Source organism: Xenopus laevis, chromosome 9_10S (genome assembly GCF_017654675.1).
Source record: "Xenopus laevis strain J_2021 chromosome 9_10S, Xenopus_laevis_v10.1, whole genome shotgun sequence".
NCBI classification, from domain to species: domain Eukaryota; kingdom Metazoa; phylum Chordata; class Amphibia; order Anura; family Pipidae; genus Xenopus; species Xenopus laevis.
In genome coordinates, this window is record NC_054388.1 from 13,483,710 (window position 1) to 13,505,545 (window position 21,836).

At 43.2% G+C, this 21,836-nt stretch overlaps 1 protein-coding gene across 5 annotated transcripts in view; it reads left to right on the plus strand.

Annotated features, from left to right (window-relative positions):
• Positions 1-21,836, plus strand: part of LOC108702189 (laminin subunit alpha-5) — an 85,567-nt gene that overhangs the window by 53,906 nt on the left and 9,825 nt on the right. For all 5 annotated transcript variants that reach the window (XM_041578877.1, XM_041578879.1, XM_041578878.1 and 2 more), the window contains 46 exons: positions 739-838; positions 1,044-1,200; positions 1,629-1,767; positions 2,398-2,540; positions 2,623-2,729; positions 4,052-4,205; positions 4,310-4,470; positions 4,795-4,903; positions 4,992-5,089; positions 5,250-5,457; positions 6,257-6,383; positions 6,490-6,629; positions 6,723-6,838; positions 6,974-7,182; positions 7,302-7,506; positions 8,902-9,046; positions 9,552-9,692; positions 9,775-9,936; positions 10,243-10,347; positions 10,445-10,528; positions 10,736-10,966; positions 11,053-11,166; positions 11,249-11,376; positions 11,514-11,594; positions 11,690-11,904; positions 12,066-12,166; positions 12,372-12,552; positions 12,643-12,786; positions 13,037-13,188; positions 13,268-13,378; positions 13,525-13,636; positions 13,901-14,074; positions 14,165-14,361; positions 14,763-14,879; positions 14,967-15,121; positions 15,446-15,587; positions 15,845-15,947; positions 16,143-16,256; positions 17,025-17,204; positions 17,308-17,450; positions 17,839-18,024; positions 18,266-18,402; positions 18,575-18,728; positions 18,995-19,128; positions 19,213-19,375; positions 19,458-19,586. In XM_041578877.1, the coding sequence (XP_041434811.1) occupies positions 739-838; positions 1,044-1,200; positions 1,629-1,767; positions 2,398-2,540; positions 2,623-2,729; positions 4,052-4,205; positions 4,310-4,470; positions 4,795-4,903; positions 4,992-5,089; positions 5,250-5,457; positions 6,257-6,383; positions 6,490-6,629; positions 6,723-6,838; positions 6,974-7,182; positions 7,302-7,506; positions 8,902-9,046; positions 9,552-9,692; positions 9,775-9,936; positions 10,243-10,347; positions 10,445-10,528; positions 10,736-10,966; positions 11,053-11,166; positions 11,249-11,376; positions 11,514-11,594; positions 11,690-11,904; positions 12,066-12,166; positions 12,372-12,552; positions 12,643-12,786; positions 13,037-13,188; positions 13,268-13,378; positions 13,525-13,636; positions 13,901-14,074; positions 14,165-14,361; positions 14,763-14,879; positions 14,967-15,121; positions 15,446-15,587; positions 15,845-15,947; positions 16,143-16,256; positions 17,025-17,204; positions 17,308-17,450; positions 17,839-18,024; positions 18,266-18,402; positions 18,575-18,728; positions 18,995-19,128; positions 19,213-19,375; positions 19,458-19,586 (6,608 nt within the window). The remainder of the gene's footprint in view (positions 1-738; positions 839-1,043; positions 1,201-1,628; positions 1,768-2,397; positions 2,541-2,622; positions 2,730-4,051; positions 4,206-4,309; positions 4,471-4,794; positions 4,904-4,991; positions 5,090-5,249; positions 5,458-6,256; positions 6,384-6,489; positions 6,630-6,722; positions 6,839-6,973; positions 7,183-7,301; positions 7,507-8,901; positions 9,047-9,551; positions 9,693-9,774; positions 9,937-10,242; positions 10,348-10,444; positions 10,529-10,735; positions 10,967-11,052; positions 11,167-11,248; positions 11,377-11,513; positions 11,595-11,689; positions 11,905-12,065; positions 12,167-12,371; positions 12,553-12,642; positions 12,787-13,036; positions 13,189-13,267; positions 13,379-13,524; positions 13,637-13,900; positions 14,075-14,164; positions 14,362-14,762; positions 14,880-14,966; positions 15,122-15,445; positions 15,588-15,844; positions 15,948-16,142; positions 16,257-17,024; positions 17,205-17,307; positions 17,451-17,838; positions 18,025-18,265; positions 18,403-18,574; positions 18,729-18,994; positions 19,129-19,212; positions 19,376-19,457; positions 19,587-21,836) is intronic.

Consider the following 21,836-nt stretch of genomic DNA (forward strand, 5'->3'; position numbering starts at 1 on the left):
GGTCTGACAGCTCTTTTTGCCAGTACACCTGTTTTTATGCAACTAAAACTTGCCTCCAAGCCTGGGATTCAAAAATAAACACCTGCTTTGGGGCCACTGGGAGCAAAATCCAATGGGCTGGTGAGCAACATGTTGTTCATGATCCACTGGTTAAGGGTTCACTGTTCTAGGCAAATGTCAAGTATAACAGAGCATAAAAGTTTCTCCGACAAAGCCAATCAATGTCCTTTTTAGAAGGTGCCGTTGTTGGGTCGAGTTACATTCATATGTCACATGTTCTAATCATACTAATCTAATCCTGTCTGGGATATCTCTAGTCACAAAGCAGTGATCCTGTAAATCTGAAGCTGTTGCTGAACTAACAATCTCATTTTAGGGATAGTGGAAGTTGTAGTTTATTAACAGTAGGAGATGCCCCATGTATACTAAATCCTACACAGATTATTCCCTGTGCCAAGAACCCTTTTAACTCCTTGGTTTCGGATTAGGTTATCCCTCGGACCCAGTCTTGTAGTAATTTGACACTTGCCGTGTGATGATGAATTCCCTTCTAATTGCATTGATGGAAACTTCCCTTGATGTCCCATTAAGAGAGCAAGTGGTTGCTCTGTTGTGTTCCGCATGCCTTCCTTAATCCCGATATAAATAGCCTTGGCGCTTGCTGCCCTTGGCTTGTTCTCCCTAATGAGATGTGTGCATCTTGGCACCGCTCACTCACCAGGTGCTTTTGCTCTACAGGATGCCAGTGTGACATCGGAGGCTCCATTGGGCTGGCTTGCCATGAGAAGACTGGAGCCTGTCAGTGCCGGGAGAATGTGCAAGGACCCCAGTGTAACCAGTGAGTAGGGAGGGGAAAACTGTATGTGATACTGTATCAGTGCTACATTCGTGTGCCCCTTAATTCAGTTTGCCACAGAGATCCTGCCACCCACAGATTAAGCTTCTGTGGGTAGGAGACATCAGGTGCTCGTTGGTTTGTAAAACATTTAGTGATGCTCCGAATTCTGATGGTGGTTTTTCCCTCTATCCTATGATTACCAAAGGCCAGCACCCAATCACTACTTTCCTGACCTTCATCACCTGAGGTACGAGGTAGAGGATGGTGTGATGGACGATGGGAGGCCAGTCCGCTTTGGCTACAACCCTCTGGAGTTTGAGAATTTTAGCTGGCGAGGATATGCTCAGATGTCACCCTTCCAGGTACCAAGCATAGGCAGTTGGGTTGGAAGGTCACATTATATTCTTTTTTTTTTTTGTTTGTCCCACCTCAACAAACTCCTCTCAGAAAATTCAAGAATGTTGGCTTTCTGCCATCAGGGGTACTGTAATCAGGGGCCTAGTGGCAAAGGCAGACCCAAAATGACTGCAAAGTGTAATACATGGGGAGGGCATTGTGGAAGAGTGGGCAAGTCTGGAGCAATCATGAGTCGACTTTTGTTATAATGAGGCACGGTCAAGGCAGATAAGGAGCACAGTCCCCCATACATGGGGTAATTTTTTCCATTCTTCTTATTAAGGCCCAGGTTGGGCTAATAAATGTGTTCTTCTGGGGTGAGAGAGCCCTTTGTGGTATGATAACAAAATGATCTTAATAATCATCCTAATGAGTGATAACTTGCCCTTTGCAGCCTAAGGTGGTGCTGACCATCAACGTCACATCTCCAGACCTCTTCCGAGTGGTTTTCCGATTTGTGAATAGAGGAACGGAGAGTGTGTATGGCAAAGTCTCCTTTATCGAAGAGAGGCCGTTCAATGCTTGTGTCAACTGTAAGTACCTGTGTTGTGGCACTAATGGTATATTCCAACAAGCAGGACTGATCTTCAGCAAGCACAGACTGTCTCATAAGTCATCGGCTGAGGGTGGAAGCCTAAACAAACAGAAGTAGTTCTAAGTAACTGCCCTTGTAGTGTTGTTCATGGTACATTCCAGCGTGCAGCACTGATCTGCAGCAAGCTGTGGAATGTCCTATTAGTTCTATTGAAGGGGTGGAATCCTAAACAGGCAGTAGAAGATCTAATTATCCTTCTGTCCCGATGGGATGCATTAACCCTAGAGTGCAACTAAAAGCCCCTTATATTTCATAGAGAATGGTCTCCTATTTCATAGGTCACTATTGCACAAGCTTCTCAATGTCAGCTGAACCCAATAACCCTATAAGGAGGGAGAATTGGGCCTTTATTAGCAAACTGAATGAATGTGGCATTACTCTATTGTAACAATTAATAGTATTAGTTTTTGCAATAATTATTTGTTATGCAGGTGGTGTCCAATATAAACCCCTACTCTTGTTGCATACGTTGGACAGGATGATGCTATTGGTGGCTCTGCAACCAATAGCCACCCATCCCTGTGCTGACCTTTCCTCCATCCCTATGCTCGCTTTTGCTCTAATGCAGGTTCTGAACAGACCAAGCGGATTGTCTTCCCCCCAAACACCGAACCCACCTTTGTCACAGTCCCGCAGAGTAGTTTTGGGGAACCATTTGTCCTGAACCCCAATGTCTGGTCTGTAGTCATCGAGGTAGAAAACGTACTGCTGGTGAGTGTTCTACTTCTTTGCAGATACATTATAACAAGTCTACACTTGGCTCCTCCCTCAACTCCTCATTTCTCTTTTTTAGGACTACCTGGTCCTGCTGCCCAGTGCATATTATGAGGCTCCAATTCTTCAGGTGAAGGTTACCGAAGCTTGTACCTACATACCCACCTCTGAGCAGAACTCTCAAAAGTAAGGAACCCACTTACACTTAAATAGGACCATCAACCGTAGTCCATTTTATTGACCTACCATTTATTTTTATCTTGTACTTGTAGAGATCTTCTCTATAAAGCGAAGTCACACAAGGCGTTTTTACGTGGCATGGACGTGTGTAACTACGCCAACGAAACCATGTGCATGATAATATGCGTTTTTCAGCTTGTAGTTTTCTTTTCCCAACATGCATTTCTGTTTTTTCTCATTCCCCACAATTCTGCTTGGAAGAATGTTGATGGACCTTTTGTGAAAAAAAAATGTACATGCAAAATGTAGCCGGACTGATCGTCAATGTGCGGCTTTATTACATCACCAGCAGACCAAATATTTATATGTGCACAAGAATTTGGCCACCATGTTGCAAATACATGGCGCATTTTAGGTGTATTTCCAAACCTGCTAATCCCAATAATATGGCTTTTCCTTGGCGTATTGTCGTTTCTACAAAAACAAAGTGAAAGAAGGGCACGCTCCTCTAGTGTAATCCTTCTCCTAAAAGTGTCTTTATTAAAATATATTGCACTTACAGTTTGACGAATATCAAAGGCTCATCAATTGACAGTGTAACAGTAATAATCAAGCCCAAAGCGTTTCATCACTCCGATAAAGAATCTTTAAAATCCACACCGCTTCGCCGTTTGCAAACACTTCATCTAGTCGCAATTGGATTACGTTGTTTCTGCTGAAAAACTAGCGTCTTGCGGCGGATGTTGGCTTGCAAATGCCCAGTGGGAATTGCTATAGTGCGTATTCTATTATTTTTAGTAGGGCTTCATTTTGCGAGTATTTACACTCGAGCGATCGTTTTTAAAAAACACCCTGTGCTCTAAGGGGGGAATGTAATTATAGTCGCAAAGAGAAAAACAATTTGCACCAATAAGAATAAAAATCCACATCTCGCAATGCATTGCGAATTTTAATTGCGCATTGCGAATTTTAGTTGCGCACTCTTAAGAAGTGCTTGAAGGTGTCCTAATCTGTTGGAGCAAACATAACGACTTTTTCAGTAAGAAGTTTTATTACATTTACTGCGCATTGGTCACAAACTATAAAATTCGCAAATGGTCTTCCACTGTCGGAAGTGGTCGTTAAACAGTTTCCGGGTTCGCAAAAGCTATATTAAATTCGCCAAAGCAAAATATGTTCACGCTAAGGCATAACTTTTTGCATTTCAAATAGACTTTTATTACCTTCCCCTATTAGTGTCTTAACTTTCAACTCTGTTTCCTATAGAAACCCCCCCAACCCTCCTACTCATATTTATCTAATGTAAAGGGATCTCGCTCTTTTCCCAGCTGCCTCCTGTACAAGTATCTGCCACTGGATGGATTTTCCTCTTCTAGCGGAAGTGAGGGCATATGCCGAATGGATAACAGCCTGCCTAGACCATGCCAGTTGGAACACATCACACCTCGCCACCCACCAATGGCTATGTGCTATGGAAGTGATGTAAGTGTTGGATTGCAAGCTTTATGGACCAGTCATGTATTTGGCTGTGGCTATTTTTAGCTGTTTAGCTCAATCTGACATTTGGGTTATTTTCTGTTTTGAAGGTTGATGTCCAGTTCCGCATGGCAGTGCCCCACCCTGGACGCTATGTGGTTCTAGTGGAATATGCCAATGAGGAGGAAGAGCAAAACACGAGTGTCATGGTGAATTCTCCTCCACATCCCCCACAGCATGGAACCGTCAACTTCTACCCCTGCAAATATAGGTCAGTTCAAGTATACAGGCAGTCAGTATACCGAGGTCTGGCAAATACAGGTTCCTGCACATACAGCACCGTGCAATATATATGAGTCAGCCCAATGCAAGTTCAGTTCTGTGTAGTATCAGTTGTTGCAAGCACAAGTCTTTACAACCCCTTATTGATGCAGGCACAAGTCAGAGGTGTAGGTACAGGTCGGTGCAAATTCAGGTTAGTTTTTGGACAATCATTTCTATAATAAAAAGCTGTGTTAGTGCAGAGACAGTGCAGGTCTGTGCCAAATGACCATGGTGCTCAGGGTCTTACCAAAGTGTCCTTTTGCTGTTACAGCTTCTTGTGCCGCGGGGTCGCTCTTGACCAGCATCACAGAGTGGCCACATTTGACCTCACCACAGAAGCCACCATTCGCTTAACAGCAGATCGGACACACTTCTACCTCGTGAGTGAATTTTTTCAAGAATGTGGCCCCTTCTATCCCATGATGGCCGTGTTGTGCTTAACTGGTTATTACTGATCTGTTTCTTTAGAGTAAAATCTATCTGATTCCCGCCGACCAGTTCTCCATGGAGTTTATCAGTCCTCGAGTTCACTGCATCTCTACGCACGGCTCCTTCTCTCCAAGCAGGTAACAGCGGCATATCCTATTGGACTGGCAAAGCAACAAATTCCATGAGAAACCATAAAATGAACCCTTTAAGTGTTGCTGGTCACACAGTGCTGTCTATAAAGTGCATAGTGCCACTAGTGTTTCTCCAACCTGTGCTTTTTTCTTCATCCCCCCACAGCGGGTCCTGCATTCCCTCGAGATTCCAGAAACCTTCACAGTCAGTGGTCTTGTCGGAAGGAAAGACTGGGTCTATTCCCTCCAACATTCCCCTCTCTCAGGGATTTGTACCATCCTTCCCATATGGACAAACTGTTTCGTCCCAGCCAGAAACACTTCCCCCAACTGCTGTTGACTCCACTAGATTGGTCCATTTGCACCCTGTGCAGGTAAGAATGAGACATAACTACAGGGCCGCCATTAGAAATCATGGGGCCCCATACAACAAAATCTTTGCGGCCCACCCCAGCCCCCAAGCCAGCTCTAAAAAAGGTAACCCCCTCCCCCCACACACATAAGTTTGTTTTTTCTAAAAAAATTGGTGGACAGGGCCCCCCTACAAGTTAAAAAAAGAATCATTGGCGCCAGGGCCCCCCATAAAAGTTTTTTTTTTAAAAAAAACATTGGTGCCAGGGCCCCCCTTACAAGTAAAAAAAAATTGAGGCCAAGCGAATATTTTTTTTAAAAAAACATTGGTGGCAGGGGCCTATAGAATATTAAAATAATACATTGGTGGCCACCAATAAACTCATGGGTTCAGTACTTCAACTTCGGGTCATTTTGCCGCTTCAGGACTTCAATTTCAGCTGTTTTAGTGACTTTGGGTCTTTTCGCCTCTTCGGGACTTCAATTTCGGCTGTTTTTGTGACTTCGGGTCTTTTCGCTGCTTCGGGACTTCGGCTGTTCAACAGTTACATTGAGAAGGAAAAACAGCAGCCTGCCAGAATTTCTCTCCTAAAGTGCAGGCACAAGTCACATGACTTGTGGCAGCTGGGAAATTGACAATATGTCTAGCCCCATGTCAGATTTCAAAATTGAATATAAAAAAATCTGTTTGCTCTTTTGAGAAATGGATTTCAGTGCAGAATTCTGCTGGAGCAGCACTATTAACTGATTCATTTTGATTTTTTTTCCCATGACAGTATCCCTTTAATGTTTTGTTTGCTGTTTTTGCTTTCTTTCTCTCAGTCAGTGGTGGGATACAACGGAAGAGTCCAAACACCAGGACGTTACGCATTTATTGTGCAGTATTATCAGCCGTCTCACCAGACCTTTGCCATTGAGGTGCGGGTGCAAGGCGGGCGTGTCTGGCAAGGTGAGGAAAATGCTGTTATTGCAAGGAGACGTTTAATTAGCGGGGTGCAATAAAAAAGGATTAAATAGTACACCAGCAAATATATTAAATGGAATTTTGCTTTTAGGTTTAGCAAATGCTACTTTCTGCCCCCACGGTTATGGCTGTCGCAGTTTAGTAGTGTCAGAGAACCAAGTTGTACTTGACGTGACGGATAATGATCTCTCTGTGACCATACGTGTTCCTGATGGCAAGATCGTCTGGATTGTAAGTGTAGCTCCTGGGATCCATCTTTGTATATTGTGCAATACACAGTCTTCTTCCCTATTCAACTGCCCTTTTTTTTTCCTCTGTAAATAGGAATACGTGTTGGTAATTCCAGAGGACAGTTACAGTTCCAGCTATCTGGTGGAAGAACCACTGGATAAATCCTATCATTTTATCAGTCAGTGCGGAGCCAACAGCTTTCAGAGCAAGTAAGGAGCCCGAGGTGCCAAGTTGGTGCATGGCAACCGTAGACCTTTGCTGTGTGATTGGGGGGCTGGATAATAACTATGATGCTGTTTATTCAAATAGAAGGCAAGTTACCAAAATATTTTTTTCTCTTCCAGCCCTGCCAATTCCCAGTTCTGCAGAGATGCTGCCATCTCCCTTTCTCTCTTCTATAACAATGGTGCCCAGTCTTGCAACTGCCATGAGGCTGGAGCTTTGGGCACTGCTTGTGAACCACATGGAGGGCAGTGCAACTGTCGACCCAATGTAATTGGCAGAGATTGCTCCCGTTGCGCCACTGGGTACTGGGGATTCCCCAACTGCAGACGTGAGTGTCAATGGAAGTCAGATACAGTTCCCCAAATATAGCCATTGAATTTCTCCACTATGTGTCATGGTGTCCTTGCGTTGGGCTATAATCAAATTTCTTTCTCCTCTGGCCTGCAGCATGTGACTGTGGCTCACGGCTCTGTGATGAGGTGACTGGGAAGTGTATTTGTCCCCCTCGCACTGTAAAACCAGAATGCATCGCATGCCAGCCCCAGACATTTGGTTGCCACCCTCTGGTTGGCTGTGAGGAGTGCAACTGCTCTCCAACTGGACTGCAAAACAAGACGGAACCAGGATGTGATATACAAACCGGGCAATGCACGTAAGTGTGTCCCTGTGAAATTGCTGCTGGGTAGTTTCTGATACCTAAAATGCTAGTTAGGTATGACTGTATGATCAATTTACATATTACACATATTGACCTTATACCCCCTAAGAGCCTCTTCTTTAATGTCAACTGTCCTGTTCCTTCATAACTAGGGTCCTCCATCCCTTAATTTAATTAAGGTTTCAGTTTTGGATGGCCTTTCAGATCATTGGGTCATTGGTTTCTAAGGGCAGGGACACATGCTGCTATTTCGGGAGATTAGTCGCCTAGCGACTAATGTAAAATCGCCGGTGGGATGGCACTCAGATCGCTTCGGCTTTTCAAATTTGCCCCGAAGATTCCATGTGAGGCAAATTTGGACGACTTCGGAAAATGAAGTGTTCAGAGTGCCATCCCGCCGGCGATTTACATTCTAGCCGGAAGGCAGTTCGGGGAGATTAGTTGCCCAAAGAAGAAGCGATTAGTCGCTGGGCGACTAATCTCCCAAAATAGCAGCGTCTCTGCCCTAAACAGTTGGGCTGCGCTTCCCAAGGAATGCCCAAAGTATTGAAAGCAGGGTCAAAGCCTGGGTAAATATTTATTTACTGTCTTGGATATATTTGGAACTATAAGAGAATGGCTTTTATGGTCATGGTTTCATAATATCGTAACCCTGAGTTAAGAAGGACTACATTTTGGCTAACAATGTGGGGCCTGAGTACAGGCCGAGCTGCCCTATGTGTTCAGTTCCAGTTCAGATACTGCATGATTATCTGACACATTAGATCAGGGATACGTTCTGTACTGGGAATACTGGGCCAATAAAAACCCATGGAATGCTGCAGCTGTTGACGGTTTTCTTTCCTGTAAGAAATAGAGACCGTGAAATCCAATGCAACGCTAAAAACCACAGAGTGAGATAACCCGGCCAAGTCCTGAACTCCATCGTATAGACAGGGATAGATTTTGTTAGTACCGTAAAAACCTCAGAGTAATCATTCTGAAACATCTGCCATGTGTAAATCAAGTCCTGCCTCGCTGTAACAAAGCCATGCATCTTTTCAGGGCAGAGACCGTAGTATGGCAGCTCCTACAGATATTAATAAATACAAATGTATATCTAAAAATGCTCTGCATTCCGATATGCTTAGCTTTCCTGTAGTTTTAGATGTGTCCTGTAATAGAAGGTTGGTAATGGAGTTCCTTAGGATTGGCCAGAGGAATCCCTTTCATTTGTGCATTGCCTGGTCAGAGAGAGATGCCATAAAATGAACTATATTAAACTAACCAACCAAATTCAGCAGGAAAATACTAATGCATAGGGGCCCTTATTTATGGATCATTAAATAATGTAGACTTGAGATATTGTAGTTGGCATGAAACGTGTTCTTCATTATGTCCCCTCTAAAGATGCATGCCAAACATTGTGGGCAGGAGGTGTGAACGATGCGCCCCTGGGTTCTATGGCTATCCTGTCTGCAGACCCTGCAGCTGCAACCGAGATGGGGTGGAGCCAAGCATCTGTGACCCTGTTACTGGAAAATGTCATTGCAAGGTCAGTGATCCTCTTGGCTGGTAATTGTCTGGATGTGAGTAGGTATGAAACGGAACAAGGTGCAGTTCGGCCCATTTGCCTGTGCCAAGATTCTTGGGCAAAACCAGGTGCCCAGGTCACAGAAACCCTGCTTGAAACAGTGGACCCTGCTGACAGGATGATGTAGTTAAGTTTGGGATCCGGTGCTATTATGCATTCCTCTTTAATTTGCATGTCATTGACTGGTTGATTAACCAGAAGGAAGGGTCATGCGCAATAGCACCTCAGGTTTTTCGCCATGTGCTGGGGGCATGGACAGAAAACCAATTAGAAAAATGTTTTAAATTTCATGGGCTGTTCACTTTTGTGAACATCCTTCTTAATTTTGATATGTGATTGTTCTTTGAAATTTTCTTTGAATTCTTGGAATTTCTGAAAACCTCCGCACACGAAGGTTAACTCCTTGAAGGGACAATGTCACATGGTTCCAAAAAGTAATTGGCTATTGTGCCTCTGCCCCTTTTAGGAAAACGTTGAAGGCTTGACCTGTGACCATTGCCGTTTGGGTACCTTCTATCTGGATGCTGCAAACCCAAAGGGCTGTACCAGATGCTTCTGTTTCGGAGCCACTGATCGCTGCCACACAGCTTCCAAATATCGAGCAGAGGTAAGAAAACCCACAACCCTACAGATAATCCCAAAGTGTGTTCACTCAGGCACCAGTGTCAACATCTGTGTGTTTGCCACAGTTTAGCGACATGAATGGATGGGTGTTGGTGGGCGGAGATCGACAAGAGGTGGAGATTTCTGTCCATCTAGAGGAATGGCTCGTTGATGCCAATCTTGAAGATGTTCCCGATGTCTACCAGGAGTTCTACTGGCACGCGCCTCATTCATACCTGGGAGACCGGGTAAGCACCCACCTTTACCAGTCTTCCTCTGCCATTGTAAAGGCTTCTTCAGTTCTCAATTGTCCATCTTCTTCCTCTTCTCTTATGCCTTGCTCTCACTTATCGCTCTAGAAGACCCTTATGGTTTAGTAAGTATGGCTTTCTAATTTCAAACCAAATCCTGGATAACCATAATTATTTCCAGAACAATTCAGCTTTAGTTCTATAGTAGTTACATGCCTAAAAGTATGATGGCATTTCAGTGAACATCCAGTAAAGATGAGGTGGAACAATATTGGATCATTCAGAATGTTGGTTCCATTTCAGGTTTCATCCTACGGTGGATTCCTCCGCTATGAGCTCCATTCAAAAGCTATAAGAGGAGACCAACCATCTATCCCAGTGGAAAGGAGACCAGATATTATTCTGAAGGTATTCGATTTTCCCAGTAATGTATCAGTAAAGATATTAATGGCCCCAAAGAGTCTTCATGAGTGGCTTGTAACCAAACCATAATTTCTTTCTATAGGGCAATCAGATGAGCATTGCACATTTGCAGACCAAATACCCAGTGTCAGGAGAACATTACCATGGCCAAATACATTTGGTTGAGGTAAGCATGATTTAGGGGTAATCATTAGGATATAATGCTCATTGCTAGGACCAGTTGCCTCCATATCTCTTCATCTTAATAGAAGCAGTTATTTTTTTATGGCCTTGTCTATCTCGGCATCCTCTTAACTGACATGAAATAAATCTCCAGATGTGATAATTTGACTCAAGATGTCTTACCCAGTGCTTATTGGTTTGCCTTGTACAGGGTAACTTCCTCCATGCCCAGACTTACAATCCAGTTTCACGTGAAGAGCTTATGATGGTGTTGGCCAATCTGGATCAGCTTCTGGTCAGAGCTCTGAACTCGCAGTCGTCTTCCTCCGTGTCGCTACGCAGAGTCGTCTTAGATATCGGGCAAGAAAGCAATGTCGGAGTCCGAGCCCCTGAAGTGGAATTGTGCATGTGCCCAGCTAACTACCGTGGAGATTCCTGTCAGGTACCTACAGGTCTTTAAAGAAACCAATATTTATCTCTAACTTATAATTTTGTTTGTTATTTCATTGTTGTTTTCCCTTTTTTTAGGAATGTGCTCCTGGGTATTACAGGGACACCAAAGGTCTTTTCTTGGGCAAGTGTGTCCCATGCAACTGTGGGGGTCACTCAGACCAGTGTTTGCCTGGCACAGGCACTTGTGTGGTAAGTATTCAGACATAAGTACCCAGTCGGAGTATGGTGCGCTGCAACGTTTTAGACATTGTCTCTGCTTTATGTCACATAGAAATGCCAGCACAATACAGAAGGAGATCGGTGCGAGAGGTGCAAAGATGGATTTGTGTCTAATGGGACTGTGGATGGATTCTTGCAGTGCGTATCCTGCCCCTGTCCTCTTTCAGTGCTGTCCAACAAGTAAGTGTCCTGTACAGCTCCATGATCCAAAGATATAATTTGCCAACATGTGCATTCCTGGGTTATAGGTGCCATGTAATATCAGTCCACTCACAACCACAACATTGACCGATATACCACCTTCTTTTATCTTGCAGTTTTGCTATTGGATGTTTTCAAAGAGGCTCCACCTTCCAGTGTCTCTGCAAGCTGGGCTATGCCGGAGCCAACTGTGAAAGGTGGGTAACGAGCAGATCATTAGGTCATTAATTAGGGCAATGTAGATACATAGTCATTTATCCATGAATACCACATATTGTTTTTTTCTTTGTAGATGTGCGCCAGGTTTCTATGGTAATCCCATGGTGATTGGCAGTTCCTGCAAGCCCTGCAACTGCAACGGGAACACGGATTCCAACATGCTTTTTAGCGACTGTGATCCCCTGTTCGGCACCTGTTCCAGTTGTGTTTTTAACACCGCCGGGCAGCATTGTGAATTGTGTGCCCCTGGGTTCTACGGAGATGCAGTGAGAGCCAAAAACTGCACAAGTAAGTTATGATGCCTTTAATAAAAGTCACTTATTTTCTGAAAAGGTGATTGGGGAATTGGTATTCGGTTTCTTCCACAAAGTGGTAAGGTACAGATGTCAAAATATTTCAGGCCTTGGGGATTAGGGGCCAATATGAGAGTGATATGTTTTGTGTTGCAGGGTGCGACTGCTCGCCATGTGGAACTGAATCATGTGACTCCAGGACAGGAAGATGTTTCTGTAAACCTGGCGTGATGGGGCCACGATGTGACCGCTGTGAGGTAAGATCATCTGTCATGTTAGCATAAGAGTGCACAAGCAATGGAGTGAACCCATGGTCAATTAGTCTCTGATAATATTGCAGAGGGTTATGGATTGCCAGATTCTTGTAACAAAGATACTAAGCATGTCGAATTCTGATGTTGAATGCCGATAGCAGACCTTCTTTATTAACACGTCATTTATTTTTATTATTGCCACCCGCAGGAAGGGTACTATGGCTACAGCCGATGCACTGGCTGCCAGAAGTGCAGTTGTGCTGCAGGATCAGCCAGTGCCACATGTGACCCTGTCAGCGGTCAGTGCCTCTGTCTTCCTGGGGTTACCGGCCCTCACTGCCAGCAGTGTGCCCCTGGGTATTGGGGGTTCAGCCCCAGTGGCTGCACAAGTAAGTGAAGAGTTCCTTAAGAGCTTGCAGAACTTCAACTCTTCTTGGCATGCAATATGATATATCTTTATACTATATGTTCTTTGGCAGAGTGTCACTGTAAAGGTGGATCCTGTGACCCACGAACGGGTGAGTGCCAGTGCAGCGACGGACTGACCGGGAAGCAGTGTGACACCTGTAGCCGCCAGTATGAGATACCGGTTAGCCATGGGCCGGAGGTTCTGAAATGCGAGCGTAAGTAACTCTGAATTTAAAGTGCAAAACCAAGGCTGCAGTCAGAACATCCAATGAGGCACCACAGTTGCCCATCTCCATAAGTTACAAAATAGCAATAAACATTTAAATAACAGAGTGTGCCGGGCTGCCTGAGCAGTTTTTAGTTGCATTGTGGGCTCAGCAGAACAAGAGGTGAAAGGACTACACCTTCTCTGGGATGGGAGTAGTAGGTTATGGTTCTTTCTTGATCCAGTTCCTTTTCCTGCAGCATGCGACAGTTGTGTGGTGACCCTTCTGAAAGATCTTGATCGAAATGGTGACTTCCTACCCAGTGTCAGAGACCAACTTGCCAACCTGAGCATTAGTGCTATCGCCTGGAACCGCCTCAGCTCCCTCAACATCTCCATCGCCAATCTGACAGTAAGTGAATGTCTGTGATGGCGCATGTTGTGATGAGCTTCTATGAATGATCCTCAGTATTGTTGCTGTTATTTTGCAGGAGCTGTGGCTTCAGTATCAGGGTGCTATTAATGACATTAAAGATAAGGCTGATGATATGGAAGATCACAGCATCAGCCTTGCGCAGGATCTAGATGCCCTGCAGGACAAGGTAAGGTTGCATATTCTGTTTCCACCAGCAGGGGGAAACATGCCAAAGGGGAATATATACTCAATTCTGTACTAAGAGTCTTACTTATTTGCTTATATGTGTTAAATGAAACAAATATGTGTGAAACCAACCCTTTCCCATTGCAGGTGAATATGACAAACAAAACAGCCATCAGTGTGCAAAGGTCAACTAAAAACACCCATCAACGGGCTGGAGATCTGCTCAACAAAGTGCAGTCACTTTACAATGTTTCCCAGGGTAAGAGACGCCGCCTTTAGTACTGAAATGTATTTAGATAGAGAAGATATGATACTATAAGATACTGTATACGATTATACTAGAAGATATTATGCTGCAACTCCCAGCATGCCCTGGCCCCAGAAGGATGCTGGAAGCTGTACTGTATTAGGATAGCTGAAGATTGGGCATTCTTTAATTCTTTACAACCCAACACTAAATATGAATGGCAGGCTCTGGCAATGCACCAATCCGTTAAATGAACTTGCCATATTTGTCTCCTAGGAATGGTACAACAATTAAAGAATATCGGGTTGTCGAACAGCAGCAATGTCACCTCCACCGAGGAGTTCCGGCAGATCATGTCCGAGGTCGAGCGCATGATGAAGGAGTTGAGAGGCAGGGATTTCCAGCACCAAAGTCACCTGGCGAAAAAGGAGTACAACGAAAGCATAAAATGTGAGCAGCTGACGCCAGCAGAATAGCCTCAGGAGTATCATGGAGTTTCTTGAGTCCTCCTCACATCAATGTCTGTCTCTCTATCCCCAGTGTTGAATCGGGTTAAGGCAGAGCTTGTCAGCAGCCTACAGACGAACCAGGAACTTCTGAGTGAGACCAAAAGGCGGCTGGATACCTACAGCTCAGAAGTCATGGATCTCAGAGATGCTCTCAATGACTCAGTGAACAAGACCAGGCAGACAGAGGATCTTAACAGTGCTAACCAAAATACTCTGGAGGAATATCTGGTATGTTCATAGTGCAATGGTTCCTTAACTGGGGAGGAAATCACTATGTGGGCCTAGAGCTTTGGCTAGGGATGCTCAACCTGAGAGCTACCTATGGTGAGAATACTTGATGCACCTGGATACCAAGCCTGAAGGTCAGTTAGGTTGAACACATGTGGCAATTATAGGTATTCTTGGAGCAAATGTTAAATCAGTCTTTTCACATATCTAAAACTTGTTTTGAGAAAAACAGAGGGCCTTGACCACATCTTGGGCTTCAAAGGCTGGTGGGCTTGAGGCTTTAAAGTCTGAAAAACACTGCTTTATTGGGTCTGACTAAAATTATTTAATGTAATAGTCTATGTAGATATCACAGTGTATATGTATTAGAGTGGTAACCTTTGCCTCTTAACATTCTAAAGCTTAAAGTCAGTGACCTAAAGAAACAGCATAATGAGTTGGTGTCAGCAATAAAGATGGCAGAGGATGCCCTTGTGCAAGTGTCTGATCTCCTCCAAATGATGGAAAACTTGAAAGAAGTAAGTGGAGTCTTGAACATTTCAGAAGCAGCATCAGTTGCAGGGGCCATGTGTGGGTGGGATAACGGTGTCATCTCTGTTCTTGAGGAATATGAGAAGCTGGCTGCAGGCCTTGATGGAGCCCGGGGATCTCTCATAGAAAAGGGAAAGAAGTTCTCCCCAGCGAGCAGCAAGATTCCTATAGTGGAGAAGGCCGAGATGCACGCTAAGGATTTAGGCCAACTGGCAAAGGCCTTGTTTAGGTGAGGATATATTCCAATATGGCCTTTAGGTGTTTTGCAACACTACTATCTTGTCCTGCTGTCTCCATCTTGGCCAACCATCTCAACATTGCCCTATTGTCTCTACTACTATAGCCATCTTTGCCTACTGTTATCCTTTTCCTATTGCTGCCATTTTGCCTCACCTTCCCTATCTGCCACCACCATGCCCTGCTAAACACCATTCTTCCTACCTATAACCTCAGCTTTTTTAGTATGTGTGGAGTAAAGATCAACTTTCCTATTTGCAACCCATCAATACAGTTCTTGTTGTTACTATCTAATATTGAAACACTTTAATCTCAGTGCTATTGGGGATGCCAATCAGGATGGTTACATTCAGAAAGCCATCAACGCCTCGGATGCCTACTCCACCATTATCGATGCGGTTAAACAGGCAGAAAAGGCAGCAAAAGAGGCCAATCGAGTGGCTGGTGATGCAGTAAAGGTGGGTGATGTGACTGCATGATTTTTGATCTCCATACAGAGACCTATTTCATAAACAGCTCAGGCTGTGAGATTTTGGGGGTAACGGATTTTAGTGATGATCATTTTCAGTGAAGTAGCCAACCTAATGGATTCTGTGTCAAGATAAAAAGTAAATAAGACAAATTAGGTCTCTTGCTGTGTGAGTTAAACTATTTTTTTCGTAGTAATCATTTTCAGTCATTTATGTCTCCGTCTGTTCTTATTTCCTTTCAATAGAATATCTTAAATGAGGAACTTGGCAAGAAAGGCAAAGAACTAAAGCAAAAGAGTTCTCAGCTAGAGGATTCTGCCAGAGCTGCAGAGGATGAAATAAGCCAAGGTGAGATAAGGGATAATATGGAGGCTCTAGAGAATACTTAATCATTCATCTCATAAGTGCATCCGGTGTGTGGAGACATTACACTGGAAGAGTGCTGAATTGCCCATTCTCAGAGCTTGTCATGCTGGTATGGTCACCCAAGGTAGATAAGATTCAGCCACAAGCTGCCACAAGCTGACCTCCTCTCTCTTTCAGATGTGCAGAGTAAATTGCAGGAGGCCAAGACCAAGCTTCAAAATAATAGAGCAAAGAAGGAGAAGCTGCAGGCCAATCTGCAATCTATTGTGGACAAAATCAGCATGACTCGAGGTAGGGTTCCTCATAATGTTTCCATCACAGCAAATTCTCAGCATTCAGCTGTAGGTCGGCGTAGTATAGTCCAACAGCAGAGGATATAACATTTCCGTGCATTCGATTTTCTATGGAAATTAATCTGCAGATGAAACGTGTGTGTAAGGTAACAAGCAGGAGGAGAAAGTTTTTGGAAGAGCTTTAAGTAAAATCAGCAAAATCCTTATTCTTGGGTCATTTTGACCAAAGGTTTAACCACAGAGGAGATTGAGTTGATGGAAATTTAAAAGGAAGACCTTGCAGGCTGAAAAAGATGTGAATTTGCCATAGAGTTGATGCTGAGGTCTTTAATGTACATGAAGAGTAGTGTGTAGGGTTGCAATGTGGAGGAAAACATAATTTTCATCTTTGTGCTCTTAGCTGCAGCTCTTCTTCACATCTGCATCTGCCAATGCACCATGCACTGGAAATGTAAACCTGCCAAATCCACAAACCAACTGATAACTATAGTTCATGGACATCTGTCAGGATCGACAATAAAACTTTTGTTTCATACCATCTTACCTGAGCGCGTATGGTCAGTGTAAGAGCTGGTGATAGGAAGAGTGTCTCATGTTAGATACTGAACATATAAGAGTTAGACTGAGGGTGGATTGTTAAGATGTGGAGTAAACCTTCAGTCAGCGTTGCCTAATAATAGGAATTATTCTCCCATTCAGAAGAACTTAAGCCAAATGGTGATCTTGCTTTTGATATTCAGCCAAAAGACTTGTGTTGTTGTTTCAGATAATGTGACCGATGACATAACAAGTGCCAAGTTTAAGGCGGCTGAGGCGAATGACACTGCCAACAGAGTGGAAGACTCCCTGATTGACATCAAAAAGAACCTTGAGTCATGGAAAGAGAAGTATGGCAACTTGCAGAATGAAGATGTGACCAAGGCTATCGAGGAAGCAAAAACATCCGGTGAGAGAAGTATTGGTAGTCCTTTCATTGAATAGGAAACCATGCATCTGCTCATTAACCAATATAATAACCTTCATGTGTTTTGTTTTCTTTTTGCCTTAAGTCTCTGATCTGGTGAGCACAATTCCACTGCTGCTGGATAAAGTGAACCAACTGGAAAACCGCCAGACTCAGAACAACAGCATATCGGATAGTATCAAACGCATCCGGGAACTCATTTCACAAGCCAGAGACGCTGCCAGCAAGGTCAGCACTGCGGCAGGGTGGAATGTTGGCACAAAAGAGAAATTATCTACATTTGTACATATATTATATTATATATATATATATATATATATATATATATATATATATATATATATATACATACACACACAAATGTTGGGAAGACTATTTGTGTAACCCATGCACATTTGAGGTTCCTAATCTGGTATGTGAGCCATTTATTAGTTTACCAAGTGGTCTTCCCAAGCTACAAGTTCAGGGCATAAGCACCAGACTACACTCTCACAGGTCCTTTGTAGGGGCTAAATTTTAAATTGTGCTGAAATTCAAAACTTCTAATCATGAACATTAGCAGTTGGAAATCCTGGTACAGGTCTTTAATATGTGTGTGCCCTCCTCATCACTGTAGGTCAAGGTCCCGGTGAAATTTAATGGCAGTTCTGGGGTGCAAATGCGCACCCCTAGTGATGTGCCAGATCTCGCAGCCTACACCTCACTAAAGTTACACATCCAGAACCCAGACCCCCAGACTAAGAAGAAGCGGCAAGCGGAGACAGAGCAGGGGAGATTCGTCCTGTTCCTCGGGCATAAAGATGTAAGTCCTCTAGAAACTTTGGGTGGGTTCATTTTTCTTTTTTTAAATTCCTTCTTAAAGGGAAATTAAACATTTAAGGCAAGAAGATTGCACAATATAGTATAGCATAGTATATTTAATGACCATTGTGTCTTAACGATAGTCCCTTATACAAAATATTTTAAGAGCAGAAGTATTAGACACTGTAAAGGAATAAGAGAGTTCTATATTTATTCTTTGTCCAATTGCCTCCTTCCTGCAGGGTACTGGTGATTACCTAGGGTTGGTTCTGAAAGGTAACAAGCTGCAGTGTGTCTACAAGTTAGGGGATGAAGAACCCACTTTTTTGTCAGCCAATGAAGATATCAAGGAAGAGTTTGTCACAGTAGCCATTGAAAGGTATCTTTTTGCCTGATATTGCTCGGTCCATTGTTAAACATTCCATACACGTTCTCCAGTCCATTGTCCCTGTGTTGGAGAGAAGTTTTCTCTAAAGGTTTTTGTTTGGATAAGAATATTCTGTTCCTTTTCTCTGACAAAAATTCTTTCTGCGTTTGTTCTGTCCCTGCAGGATTCTTCAGTACGGCCAGATGTCCATATTTGTGACAAAGGACACTTTGCATGAGATCAAAGGGGACAGCACAGCTAGCGGTGAAAAAGGTCTGCTGAACCTGGACCCAGAACGGGTGGTGTTCTATGTTGGTGGATATCCTGCTGAATTTATGGTATGTAGTAGTGGAATCCATAAAGATTACTAGTCTTAGGTTCCTACATATTTTTTGAAGAAGCTTTTGTTCCTTTTTCAACCACATCAAAGTAATCGTTCCAAAAGTAATGAAAACTCTCAAGAATTTCAAACCTGCCTGTACACATTTTGAAGCTACTGCTAAATGTCTAATTATATAACTAAAATACCATCCATAATGCAAAAAAGAATGTTTTTCACTTACCCAAACGAGCATGCTTTTCACCTGTCTTCCACTATACACAGCCACCAGCACTCTTGAACTATCCTGGCTACCGAGGGTGCATTGAGATGGACACACTGAACGAGAAACCCATCAGCCTGTACGACTTTGAACGAACATTTGAACTTGATACCAAAAAGGACAAGCCATGCGCCAGGTAGAGATCATAGTGGAGACCTCAATCCAACCAGGCAATGAGGATTATGTGTTAGTTAGCTAACTTTATCCCCCCTTTTGCCAGATCCAAGTCTACAGGAGACCCTTGGCTTACGGAAGGATCATACTTTGATGGGACGGGTTACGCAGAAGTTAAGTTGGAAACCCTTCCTGGTTCCTCCAAGAGGTTTGAGCTGGATGCTCGTCTGGTCTCTTACAACGGGATCCTCTTTTACCTCGATGCTGAAGTAACTATCCTTCAACTAGTTTTGCATTCACTGGAAGAGTTGAGTAGTCCTGGTTGTCACTCTCTTTTATATTGTTTTTTAGGAGCAGTTTCTGAGCCTCGCAGTTCAAGAGGGAAAATTGGCTTTGTTTTATGACATTGGAGATGGTCTTCAGATGTCTAAGCCAATGGAACCATATAAGCTACAAATCAGCAGTTCCACCACTAAAGTGGTAAGATTGTATTAGAATCAACCTCTTCTAGTTCACCAGTAACTACTTAAATAGCAGCAATGCTGTAATCTCCATATTATTCATATACTATCTACTGCTATCTGTTCCCCAACCACTGTCACAGTATAACCCCCATATATTTTATGCACATAATGTAACTGTATAATATATAGGCACAGATATACCCCCATCTTTCCCCCAACCACTGTCACAGTGTAACCCCCATATCATATATGCACATAATGTAACTGTATAATATATAGGCACAGATATACCCCCATCTTTCCTCCAACCACTGTCACAGTGTAACCTTTAATAGTAACTATGCTTAATAAAAACCAAATAGGCTCAAACCGACATAAACACACGCAGCATGTTCCAATCACAGCTGTGCAGGACAATGTCCTTAAAAATAACACATATTAAAAACTGAATGTGTAGGCGGATTAGGTAGGCTAGTGGTAACCAAATGTTTAAATGCACTTCACTGTTCACACAGCGTTAATGCCAGTAGCGCTCTTAAATGTATTCCACACCTTCCAATGAGCCATCTTTGAGCCCCCCACCATTCCCTCCCAATGCTATAGTTTCTGCATAGCTACGTTGGGAAGCGTGGGAACTAGCCTCACCACCTTCCACCTACACCACCCAACGCGTTTCACTGCTTGGCAGCTTCGTCAGGGGCATAAGTGTCGGACCCGCTCCTTTCCATCCTTTAAATAGTCACTGTCTGAAAAACTCACACTAGTTGCGCGACGTCACTTCCTGTTTAGGGCGGAAGTGCCCATACTATTGCTTCACCTAATAGGGAATCATTGATGCTTTGCCAGTAATTTATCATCGCTGATACTCACTATGTCAGTAAAAATTTGCAGTATGTTGGGTCCCAATATACGTCACTAACATTTAGGGGACCTTATAGTCTTTGGGTAAGTGAAGTATTGCGCTTAGTTATACGATACACAAGTCGCCAACTTCAAAAAACGGATGGAGCGGAAGCATCAACTGCCTATTCAATCTAAAATGAAGTCATGCATAAATTCACACTATAATTAAATTAAGTAAGTTGCCTTAGTTTCCAATACTACTACTGTCATAATGACAGATATAATCCCTGAATAAATGTTTATTAGATTGTATCCTGGTCACAAAAATGGGGAAAAGGTAAATCCCTCATTTAGTCCATTGGGGGACTTACTGTGAAGCCAGTATATCCATTGTGCTTCACTCTGTAATAGTTTTCTATCGATGTCCCCTATTCTCATAGTAGATTGAAAGTGTTCTACTCCTGTGAATTTCATGACTGCAGTATTGCCATCGTGACATTCATTTATGTGATTGGCCACCGATGTATTTCTTTTATGTACCACATCCCCCACATGTTCGAGGATCCGACGTCTCTATTCTCTTTTTGTTTTCCCCACATATCTCATCCCACAAATGCAGTTCATAACATAAATTACTCCAGTAGTTTTACAGTTAATAAAGTCCTTGATCATGTATTCCTTGATGTCTGATCTCCCACTTATTTTTATTGCTTTATTTACCCAGGGACATGCTTTGCAAGACCCACATTTATAGCAGCCTTTAGTACGGTTGGCTAGCCACATCGTTTTTTGGGGACTGATGTAGTGACTGCGAGTCAATCTATCTTTCAGATTTCTACTCCGCCTATATGTGATTATAGGTGTTTCTCTTAAGACTTTTTTTAAATCCATGTCTTGTTCCAAAATGTACCAGTGTTTGTTAAGAATGTGTTTTATCTCCTTATGTTCAGCACAGTAGTCACCTATAATTCTGATTACATTAGAGTCTCGTTGTACGTCCCTTTTATTATTTTGTTTTTGTTGGATTAATAAGGAATTTCTATCTGCTTGTAATGCTTTACTGTATGCCCGTTTGAGAGAATTGTGGCTGTACCCTCTCTGTTTAAATCTGTTATACAATTTGTCTGCTTCTACTTTGAAGTCTTCGACTGTACTACATAGTCTCCTCAGCCTTAAATATTGCCCGGTTGGTATCCCGTTAATCGTGTTCACAGGATGTTGGCTGTCAGCATTTAGTAAGCTGTTAGTGGCTGTCTGTTTCCTAAATAGTGTAGTTTGGACACTATTGTCAACCCCTCGAAAGATATTGATATCCAGAAATGTAACCCTATCTCTATTAATGTCCGACGTGATCTTAAGGTTGATATTGTTGGTGTTCAGTTTATTAACAAATTCAAAGAACCTGAACTGGCTGGCTTGCTAC